This window comes from Periplaneta americana, chromosome 12, assembly GCF_040183065.1.
Source record: "Periplaneta americana isolate PAMFEO1 chromosome 12, P.americana_PAMFEO1_priV1, whole genome shotgun sequence".
NCBI classification, from domain to species: domain Eukaryota; kingdom Metazoa; phylum Arthropoda; class Insecta; order Blattodea; family Blattidae; genus Periplaneta; species Periplaneta americana.
Window position 1 is genome coordinate 46,868,751 of NC_091128.1, and position 12,053 is coordinate 46,880,803.

General features: G+C 33.1%; 1 protein-coding gene across 1 annotated transcript in view; it reads left to right on the forward strand.

Moving 5' to 3' along the window:
- LOC138710379 (protein THEM6-like) overlaps nucleotides 1–3,569 on the forward strand; it is a 292,209-nt gene extending 288,640 nt beyond the window's left edge. The window contains exon 4 of the mRNA XM_069841259.1: nucleotides 3,074–3,569. Coding sequence (XP_069697360.1) covers nucleotides 3,074–3,313 — 240 coding nt within the window. The 3' untranslated portion in view covers nucleotides 3,314–3,569. The remainder of the gene's footprint in view (nucleotides 1–3,073) is intronic.
- Nucleotides 3,570–12,053: the final 8,484 nt, after the last annotated feature.

Genomic DNA, 12,053 nt, shown 5'->3' on the forward strand with positions numbered 1-12,053 from the left:
TTTAAGCAATTATAGACCTATTTCCATACTTAATAACTTTTCAAAAATGTTTGGAAATATAATTCATAAACATATTTCTTTTCACGCGAAAAACAAAATCAATTCGGCCCAACATGGTTTTACAAAAAGAAAATCTACGACTACTAATTTAGTATCTTATCTAAATTATGTTATGCCTATAGTTGAAACTCAGGGTCAAATTGATTCTATTTATTTTGACTTCAGCAAAGCATTTGATGTTGTTCCCCATAATATGTTACTGAGTAAATTAAATTCTTTTAGTCTTACCACTAATTACCTGGGCTAGTTTGAAAATTATTTAAAAGATAGACAATCCTGTGTCAGACTTGGAAATTCTTATTCCGATCCTTATATTACTTTATGCGGAGTTCCACAGGGTTCCACTTTGGGGCCTCTACTATTTTTATTATTTATAGATGACATCTGTAAAAGAATAAGTTCTAACTGCCTTTTATTTGCCGATGACCTTATAATATTTCGCAAAATAAACAGTCTGGCAGACTATATAACTTTGCAAAATAATATAAATGCTATTGAACTCTGGTCTGCTGATAATGGAATGAAAATTAATGAATCGAAAACTTTTGTCATTTCTTTCTCTAGAAAAACTACTTATCTTAAATTTAATTACACTCTTAATAATATCAACATAATAAGGAAAGACTGTATTAGAGACTTGGGAGTTCTACTCGATACCAAATTACATTTTCATAATCATGTCCAACATATTTATAATCATTCCATTAGAATGCTCGAACTTATAAGGTCTATAACTTATTCTTTTTCTACTCCAGCTACTCTTGTAATTCTATACTATACATTAATCAGATCTAAACTAGAATATGCATCTGTCGCCTCTGGGATTCTACAGACATGGACAAATTATTAGACAAAATTAATTAATGTGCAACGAAGCTGTATTTATCGGTAAAACAATGAACAAAAATGTATTTTACACAGATATAATGTACAGAAAATTGAATCTTGAGATTACTAATATTTTGTGAACATTCTCTTATTGTTTATTAACACGTTGATTTTGCCAGGGATGCTGGAAACCAAAGTTTGACACTTCCTTTGAATATCATCATCGTTTACCCAGATATCAGACAGTGCTTAAATGAGTCCATGTTTTGTTGTAAGCCTCTTTTTGTTCACTTTCTTCTTCAGTATAGATCACAGATTTTCAATTTCGTTCATGGCCGGTCTTCTTGCAGGCCATAGGAGAATATCTTCTGCAGTGTATAATTAAAACACCAGTAGTACCAACATAGCCAGAAAAAATATACTTAACCATTGGAAAAATATACCAGAAGATGTAAACAAAAAATATACCAGAAGATGTAAACAATCATATTTACAATAATAGAGACTCTGTGAATTATACTGATAGTTGATATGACGAATTATATTATCTTTCCAAGAAAAAGTTTTAGTCTAATAATTTGTCCACGTCTGTATTACTTCTACTGATTCAGTTAAATTGGAAATCATCGAAAGAAAATTTGTATCCCTATGTGCTTTTAGGTTTTTACCAAATTCATCTGTTTTCAATTATGAGCGTACTTGTAAATATTTTAACTTTTCTAGCCTTTATGCTAGACGTCTTGAGCTTGACTACTTATTCTTTTGTAAGGCCTTAAAGGGTGATATTGATTGTGAATCCTTCATAAGCAATATCTACCTTCGGGCCCCTTCGAATGGTTTAAGATTTCAAAAAAAAAATTATACCTATAAGCCTAAATCTCTCTCTCCAAGTGTAAGATGTATCAAAGCTGCCAATTTACATTATATTAATTCATATCCCTTTAATGTATAGTTTATTGTTTGGCTATTCTTATATTAAGAATATGAATTTCAACTTCATTCGTGTTGTTTTTAGCTTTTCTGTATCATGTATTTTTGTAGTTGTCTTATTTATTTGTATTTGTCTCTAATTTTAATAATTATATTTTTGCACTGTTTTTATTATCTACAAGTTACTGTAATAGCATTATAGCATTATGTCCATCCAGAGAAACTACACTTTCCGATGATGAAATAATAATTAATTATACAAATCGGTTAATTTAGCTTCTGATATTACTTCATACAAACACAGAAACATTGTCTGTAGGCTATGTTTCATAGCTTTCGATTGTTGTGTCCAAGGCCCCTTATAGACGAAGTCATTTGTTTTTTATTTCAATACACCGCCTTAGATGGCAGTTATTTTAATTTTAAAACTTATTTATCTCATTAAATATGAGTCTTATCAAAATTTTTCAAAGAATAAAACTTATCGGAAATGATTTTTAAAGAAATGTTTGTTATACAATATTTTTCACAAAAAAGCAATAATAAGCGAGATATTTCGATTTATTTAATTCAGACCCCCTTATAACCCCCCTTTTAAATAATGTATTTTGAATGTCATATAGCCTATAATCTAAGTTACAACGAACTTAATTTATATTCCAATTTTCATCGAAATCCGTTCAGCCATTATCGCGTGAAAAGGTAACAATCATACAGACAGACAGACAGACAGACAGACAGACAGACAGACAGACATACAAACAAAAATTTCAAAAAAGCGATTTTCGGTTTCAGGGTGGTTAATTATATATGTTAGAACCAATTATTTTTGGAAAATCGAAAATTACCAGAAAAATTACGGCTACAGATTTATTATTAGTATAGATTCATTTTGTCATTATTGTTTATTTGTATTTATCTGTAATTTAATAATTATTTGTATGCACTGTTTTGTTATACCTTGTACATTGTAAATCTTGTGCTAACTTTTATCTTGTGCTCAACTGTTATTGGCCCCAGGTTGTTGTACAGCACAATAAAATAAATATTAGTAAATATAAATAAAAAATAAATTAATTAAATAAAAATTATTATTATTGTTGTTATTATTATTATTATTATTATTATTATTATTATTATTATTATTATTTCAACTTATTTTTAATAACCTAGAGTAGGCTTCAGTACTGGGTTGGAGGAAGTAAAATATATTTAAATGCAATGCTAAGCCATGAACGCACTGTTTGTCTTGCAGATCATATACTGGGACGGCAAGGCGTTGTACATGGAGCACCGGTTCATCACGCCGAAGGACGACTTCGTGCGAGCGATCGCTATCTGCCAGCAACGAGTCATCTCCTGCAACGCCGACGATATAATGAAAGAACTTTTAGGGCCGGAAGACGGTATTCAAAAGCCGGAGATTCCCCTAGAAGTAGCCAAGTGGATTGAATGCAACGAGATCTCCAGCGCGAATCTCCGCAATGGTTGCTGACAAAAGGAGAAGGGCCCTCCCATGGAGGCCCAGCCCGTGGTCTACGCGGAAGGTCAGACCGATCTAGCCCATGTCACGAGGATACCTGTGGACTTGTAATTTATAACACGATGATTACAGTGAATTGTAATTTACCGTTACTGTACTCTAAGCGATACTTTAATTTTAATTGAACGTACCTTAATATTGTTTGTGAAAGTCGCAGTGGCTGATGGGAAAGTAAAGAGAATTAAGGCTCATTCGCAATGAAAATTAAACATAACGTAAGCGTTAACTTAAAAATGCACTGAGATAGAAACCTTACCCCACATCCTGGGATTCTGCCAACATGGAACTCTCATCCGGAACACTAGACACCATGGAATACGAGAACTTATTGCTAAAAGTCTTCCTTCCTTCTACGAGGTTCACCAAGAAGTCCGCTGCCTTGCAAAAGATGGAAGTTCTTGGCGAGTTGACATCATTGCCATTGATAGAAGAAATGACAGAGCAACATCGATCCCACCGTGCGCTTTGAAACTGCAGTTGAACAACCTGTAGCAGTACATGAAGAAAAGAAGACCATCTATGACCCCTACAATTCAATACTTCAGAGATTATTATCATATACAAGGACAGACTGAAGTACTTGGCCTATTGTTCGGAGCAAGGGGAACAATTCCAAAATTCTCAGTTGAATGTTTTAAATCTTTTGGAATTCCTTTAAATATTTTGAAAATTATTGCTATAGACGTAATGAAATATTCTGTTCAGATTTTACGTAATCACCTGCACACTTAAATTTCCTTACATTCTATTTGATTACCACTAATTATTGAATAAAATTACTTTCCCAAGGGTAGCTTCCATTTGAAAATAAACATCGTAAATAGTGACAACGCAAATGTTTATTTTTATTTTATTTTTTTAGTATGCTGTGTCTTTTGGCAACCCTTACTGAACGGCAGCTACTCTTGTGGGATTTATGTATAAAATCAAAAAGTGATACCATCATTCACGATGGCAACATAAACATAACAGCAAAGATACTTGGTAACCATGGAAACATAACAACGACGCCATTTCCTCATATTCTGTCGTATACTTCAGCGCTCCACGATTGTGTACTGTTTGCAAATCACGTAAGCATAAGCATGAAAGTTTGGAGTTCGCAAACTTTAACGTTAACGTCTACCGGTAATGTTAACGTCAGTGTTTATGTGAATCATTGTGAATGATCCCATTTGGTAGCCTGGCCGCAAACGCCTATGTTTATGTTACGGTTATGTTTAATTTTCATTGTGAATGGGCCTTTACAAAAACAAGGATTTTTACAAGCGAATCATAATGTTCTTACGTCTTTGTAAATTGAGAAACGAACTTGCAATATTGCGCGTGAATCAACGGAAACTAATAAATGTTAGTTACTAGTAAGAAGATGCTGTATTCCTTTTAATACTTACATAGAACTTCAAAGACTTCAAGTTTTCAAATTAATAATCCTTCTTTATGTTTATTATTCATATAATTTTCCTTTTATATAGCAATCCCCCTAATGAATAAGATTATAACGTTACAAATGATAAAATTTGTTTTGGTACACTTGTTTAACTGAGCTTGCAAAGGAAATGGTTTTAATTTCTCTTTCCCCAAAAGAAAACTATATTAATAATGTAAACATATGCAGACGGATTAGAATACTTCTAATGACTGGCAGTGAATAGGAGAGGAAATGTTAATTTTATAAGTGATTGCAAGTAGGCGTTTTAGCTCTTCCAATCTGTTTGAATAACACAAGTGGCATAAAGAAAAAGGCTGACAAATCATAGGGTGAGTTATTCAACGTCTGTTTTAAACGGCCGTGTCTTGATTCATAATCGTCTCTTGGTAAAATTCAATATAAATTCTCGTCTAGAAAATAGAAATCGCTACTTCCTTGTCAGATGTGAATAATACAAAACATAGTACATCACAATAACAAAAGTAGACAACAAACACACATTCAAAGTATACAGAAAACCCACAACAACAACAAAAACACACATACACAACACAACACATCCAACCACCCAACACAACACAAACAAGCTGCATTCCGGACAATGGTACACAGACTACTCAACATACCAATGAGCCAGCAGGATTGCAACGAAGAGCTAAACACAATCAAATACATAGCACAAGAAAACGGATACAACCCTAACGTAATAGACAACATAATATGTAAGACAAAACATAATCACAAAAAACATAAGAATACAACACAAACACAAAAAATACATCACACTAACATACGGAAACAAAAACACACACAAAATTGCAACCTCATTCAAGAAATTAAATTACAACATCGCATACAGAACAAATAACACTCTACAAATACATCTCAATACACAAACATCACAAACAAACAAATACAACCACACAGGAGTATAAAAACTCAAATGAAACACCTGCAACAACTTCTACATAGGATAGACAGGCAGATCATTTCAAACACGTTACAGCCATAACAAAATTACAAAACACCTCCACATATGCAGAACATATCACAAATGCTAACATAACCTACAGAGACATCAACATAGACATGGAAATACTACACATCCAAGCAAAAAGCCAGAAACTAAACACACTAGAACAATATGAAATATACAGACACACGAAAACACACCCCAACGAAATTCTCAACACACAACTGAATTTCAGAACACACACACACACACTCTTTGACTCTACATTATACCACACCAACACACCCTCACAGAAAACAAAACAAGAGGCGCCAAGACCAACAACGACCAATTCTGAGGATGACCCATAAATAGGTCGAAACATGTAAAGAAGGTACGTTAGAATTTAACACAAGAAAGTCTTATCATACATATTCCGAAGACAAAACATAGGCTATCTATTTACTGAAATAAAAATACACGTCTGACGCAACAAAGATAGAGGCCTCTCTATTATTATTATCATTATTATTAATATTATTATTATTATCATTATCATCATTACCATTACCATTACCATTACCATTACTACTACTACTACTACTACTACTACTACTACTACTACTACTACTACTACTACTACTACTACTACTACTACTACTACTTTTATCGTAATCATCATTATATCGCAAATAAATATGTGTGAAGCCTATGCATTAGTGTAACGTATAATAATTATTCTCACTGCCTCTAACTTCAGAAGTCCATTAATTACTGCATCTAGAAATATTTAAATACTTAACTACTCGAGAACAGATTTGCAATAAATATAAATTGTGCTGATTTTATTGATACAGGCTACTGACTTGCGATAATTTTATAGAAAAAGGGTACGGTAAGGAATCCCGTATGCTTGTGATGTTCTAAAACAGTTCATACCCTCGCAAGTTTAAGACTGTCCTCAATCCACTAACCTCTATCAGAGGATCTTACGTAATATTTACACATTCTCTGCAATAAAACAAAAAATGAAACACTTGCAACAAGTTGTCGTCTTACCCCGAAAAAAAGTGATCACCTTCCCCAAGTATCGGGGTAAGATGCCTAGTGCTGTGACGCAACCTAAGATGGCGGAACAAGGTCGTTGGTTGTTAACAATACAAACTTTAGAACCTTTACTACAATATCCAGTTGACAGTTATTACGAATTCAAGGTTGTATTAAAATGTAACATACCTTTGCAATTATTTTGTAGCAGGTAAATGAGCCGTTTTCTTGCTTTTCTTCTTTTCACAACCAGAACACGTGGCACAATGAGTTAGCTTCCATTCTACAGACATTCAACTGTCTCAGTTATCATGAAGACATGCGCGTGGCGTTCTCTCTTGGAAGAATGTGAAACTACAAAGAAATAAGCATCTTCTGCCGATAGTCATCTGCCCCCGATTCACTCTAAGTTACAGATACATTGGAGAATAAATTTTTAATCTCAATTAGCCAAGTTTGCTTTCCCATCATCCATCAAATTATCAAATGCATACTGTAATTAAGAGAAAAATGACGAGCTGAAGTTGAAACTAAATCGATTTAGTAGATATGGCAATGGTGCATGTTTACTGATAAAAATGATGTACTGAAACTGGCTTAAGAACAGATCGAATGAACTAGATTGCGTTGTATCTCGATGTAATATTGTTGAATTGTAAATATTTGTTAAATCATTAATCTCCATTTCTCAGAGGCTTTCAACTGTAATAATGTTATTAGTACTGTTACAGTTAGTCTACGTATAGCGTGTTGTGGGAAATTCTTCTAATGATTGAATGTTGAGATGTACTGACTATTGAAAGACTGATCATGAATTTCCCATGAGAACTTGTAAGAATATTCGTACAAGCAGTTTTTGTTGTGAAATCACGGCAACATTGTAATTATTTCCTTGAGCAATCTTTCTAGAGGAAGGAAGTTATTAATAGGCTACTTGCGTGATAATATTTGTTCCTGATTGAGAAATGAAAAGAGTCTAGCATCAAAAGCCAGATTTTAACTCTGAATCCTAACCCTATATTATGGTCATGATCATCAGAAAATTATTTCACTGTCTTCGCCACGTTATCTATCATCATTCGTTCAAAGTAAAAAGAACGAAGGAATAATATTCATAAGCGATTTAAATTTCGAAAACAGTCCCTTGTTATGCTGGTATTGGCTACTTAAGTCTTATTAAAGAAAAGCTTTGTTTGTGCTTATGTTAGTGAAATAATTGTTTTCAATTTATCAATGTACTATTTTCCAGTTAATAGTATAAATTCTGTGGTGTTTGGCCAGAACATGATAACTCCAAAAAAGCTGTTTTCATATACAAGCATTTTATTTCAATTTTTCTTTTAGAAATCATAATTCTAATTTACATACAAATGTGAATGAAAATAACATAGATTAAGGCACTGTTCAATTATATGCACATGATCATGCTTTCCTGTAGCTTCTAAGTAGCTTACCGGAAAGTGTAGATAGCTGAAAATGACCATTTTGGAGTTATCATGTTCTGACCAAACACCATAGAATTTAACTCAAGGAAATGAGTAGAGTTAGTAGTGTTTATCCATTCCATTAGGCAAAAAAAATGTAGTGTTGCTGATAAATAAGAGAATTCAAGCAATTATTTTATTATTTTGAAGACTGTTCTTTCAGGAACCTGCAGATTTATTTGAAGGTCTGTGGTCTTAATTTTAACGTTTGACATTATTATAGAAGGTGTCATTTTGAAACACTTAAAGTTTAAAAGAAATCATTAAAAGATAAAGATAATTTGAGATTTTAGAATTCTCTGTTGGAAGGCTGGTAAAAGTTTTGCTGAATATAATATATGACATAAATAAGCATAAACTTCACTATTCAGTGATTTTCAATATCTACAGTAATGTGAACTTTCAAGGCTAAGGGAAGGTGTGAAAAGATCAGTAACAGTCTGTGATACTGTTCGACACACTTCTAACAAATACAAAACAATGTGATAGAATACAGTTTTGTGAAAATGCTATATTGAACTTCCAGAGTTGAAATTTTGGCATGTTTAACCTCACATACGTCTATAATAAATGTTACCTGCAGTACAATATAACGATAGGTTGTGAGTTTTGGAACCCCTCACAAGTGAAACAGAATGAAGGTGTTGAATGTTAATATGGTTGTGACGCAAATCGTAATTATTATGTTACAAAATAATAAAAACAACATGTCTGTTAATATAAAGAATATTATGAGAAACATATTGCAGCTATACGTTTCATCACAAGAATCAAATTTGTAGAGCTCTGAGTTCTGCATTCACGACTGGCTTACGCCAGTGTTCATTATACAACGAAGTGGGCCATGAAAATTATAGCTCTCCTTGACAACGGTTTGTTGTTATTGGATTTGTATCTTTCTTACTATAAATAAAACTGTTTCTGAGTTTGATTTACTTATTATATTGTATTCACACTGCAATATTGGTGACCCCGACGTGATGGAAACAGCGAACATACACAAAGATACAAATCCAATAACAACAAACCGTTGCCAAGGAGAGCTGTAATTTTCATGGCCCACTCTGTTGTGTAATGAACACAGGCGTAGGCCAGTCGTGAATGCAGAACTCAGAGCCCTACAAATTTAACATTAGTGCTGCCATCTGTTGGAATTGCAAATATATGCCGCATGGCCTGACCTCTGGCGGTGAGTCATACTATTATCTACGAATGGATTTGAAGAAAAATATTACAAAATGAAATGCATTCCTCCGATATTGAAGTTAATATGTTATTCATAGGCATAAAGTTATTATAAATAAGAAATATGTTGAAGGAAGAGTCAACCACTTTTCATATGTAGGCTACCGGTATTCCGGAAAAAAAAAAAAACAAACTTTTTCTCCTATGGCTAAGTTTTTTTTTTTTCTTTTCTGTAGATAAATGTGCCCTAAACCCTAAACCTCATAATTAAGTGTACTTTCTATGTAAACTGAAGGCACAAATGGTGGAACTCTAGTAACATAAGATCAGTCCGCTGTCAGACTCCCATGAATATAGTACTTGTTAAAATACAACACGAAGTGTTACGATTAACTTACTACTTACTTATTTTAGTCAGAATATCAAATCACGGATTCCTAGTCCATTTCGCTTAATTACTGGCAGTTAAATGGTGTTTGAATATTATGTACTGAAATTGAAAGGTAATTCAGAACAGTTTGGTACCAATCTTATGCGACATTACTTAAAGGGAGTAGGCTAGGTGCTACTAAATACAAGTCCTGTTCAACAGAGATGGCACGTAAACTAAAAATTCTTCTGCTGGGGTTGAGAAAAATTCATTTCATTATAATGAAGTGAAGGTTGTTCATTACGACCGTCTTTGGCCGAAATGATCAGTGAAGTAAAAAGAAAATCCTATTTTATTAAAGCCTTTGAAATGTACTGAAACACGCACAAAATAACATGACGGTGTAAACAGATCCGGATAGCAAAGAGTGTCTCTTCGCTAATACAAGCCATTCCCAGATGCTAACCCATAATATTAGAAGTAAGTCCCAGTTACAAAATAAATTTAATTTCAAACATACAATAACTCTTAGTACTTTATTTTAATATAAATATTACTAACTTAACTGAAATTATATTAACTTATGACATAAAATATATCCAAAATATATGTGATATCTGTAACAATTATTTGTTGACAAATTAAGTATAAAATAAATTCAGCTAATTTCGATTGTCTTTAACCCTTAAATTCGCAAAGTATCCTATAGGATACAACAGGTTAACAAGCTATATGCTATAATTTTAACAGAACAATAGATAAAAGAATTATATTATTATTATTATTATTATTATTATTATTATTATTATTATTTATTTTATTTATCGGAGCTTCCTCAAATTAGAGACTGCCATTAGACAAAGCACACAAAACAATACAAGAACAAATAGATATTGAGAGCTAAAAGAGTAAGAAAAAAGGCAAACAAATACACAAACAAACAATGGCAGTTTACAGAAGAAAAAAAAAATCAAGTAAAGAATCAATGAAAGCTAAGAAGGAAAAAGAAAAATGATATTGGTGCGTCAATTTTTTCCATACACTGAATTAGAGTCCATATCCGTAAAAGTTTGACTGAATCTCTAATTATGAGGAGGGCCAGTTCATTCAGGAAAGATTTGTGCAGTCCTAGGGTCTTACAGAATTTAGAAGAGAAGTTGGGTATCGTTCCTCTTGCTCCAAACATCAATCCCGAAACACTGATATCGTGAAGTTGGTATTTATCTTTGTAATACGGAATGGTTGGAACGTAGATGTTATAATATTATAATATTGCGATAGTTGTTTTCTTTACAGTCCGACACGGTTTAATAAACTAGTGTGAGAAATGAAGTTTTGCCAATTTAAGGGTTAATTAGCAATAAAGAGGGTGTCTGAACGTTTAGGAAAGTCGCATAGGCCCTAACAGTTATAAAATAAAAATTAGCACGAACTGGTATTCCGCAAATGAAAAAAAATTTGCAGACTGTTTCTCAGTTTTGAGTGAATGACATAGCTTATATGGAGTGCTATGATTTTCCAAATGTATTTATTCCATGTTTGAAAACACTTAAATTTGTTGTACCTACATTATAAGGCAAACTCGGCTAATTTCGCAGTATCTCATGTATTAATTAGTTATGGAGTTGTCCGTGTTTGTTTGAACTTACAAAAAATACGGATAAATGCCAGAACCTGTCGGGGATGTTTCATGCAGTAAGATCCTATTGCAACCCATTCTGGCGAAAGTTACACAACTATCTGCTTTAGTTGGTGTGTGTTTGCTGAGATAGAGTGAGTGAATTTGCAGTGTTGTGTTTCTGGACGTTTTGTCGTCGAGATATTCAGAACTGTAAGTATCACACTGTGATTAATGAATTCTCCACATTCTTATGATTAATTTGAACCCTTGCTTGTTGTTTTATCTGATATAGTTTCTTCGTAATGTGCTTTTGCCGGTACTCAATTTCGTAACTACATAGTTTCCGCTGGTTTCCGGCAGAATAGTTCGAGTGGCACGCAGATTTGAACTTCTTTTAAGAAGCGTTATGGGCTAAGTATGCGCCAGCCAGAAAATCTGTCCTACCAAAAAGTAACAGCCTTAACTCCCTCGAATTTGAACGATTTTTATGATGTGCTAGGAAGTGTGCATGAGAAAGCAGAATTGAGTGCCAAGCCTAATCTCATTTGAAATTTAGATGAAACAGGGTTTTCATTGGTTACCAAACCTAACAAAATTGTGT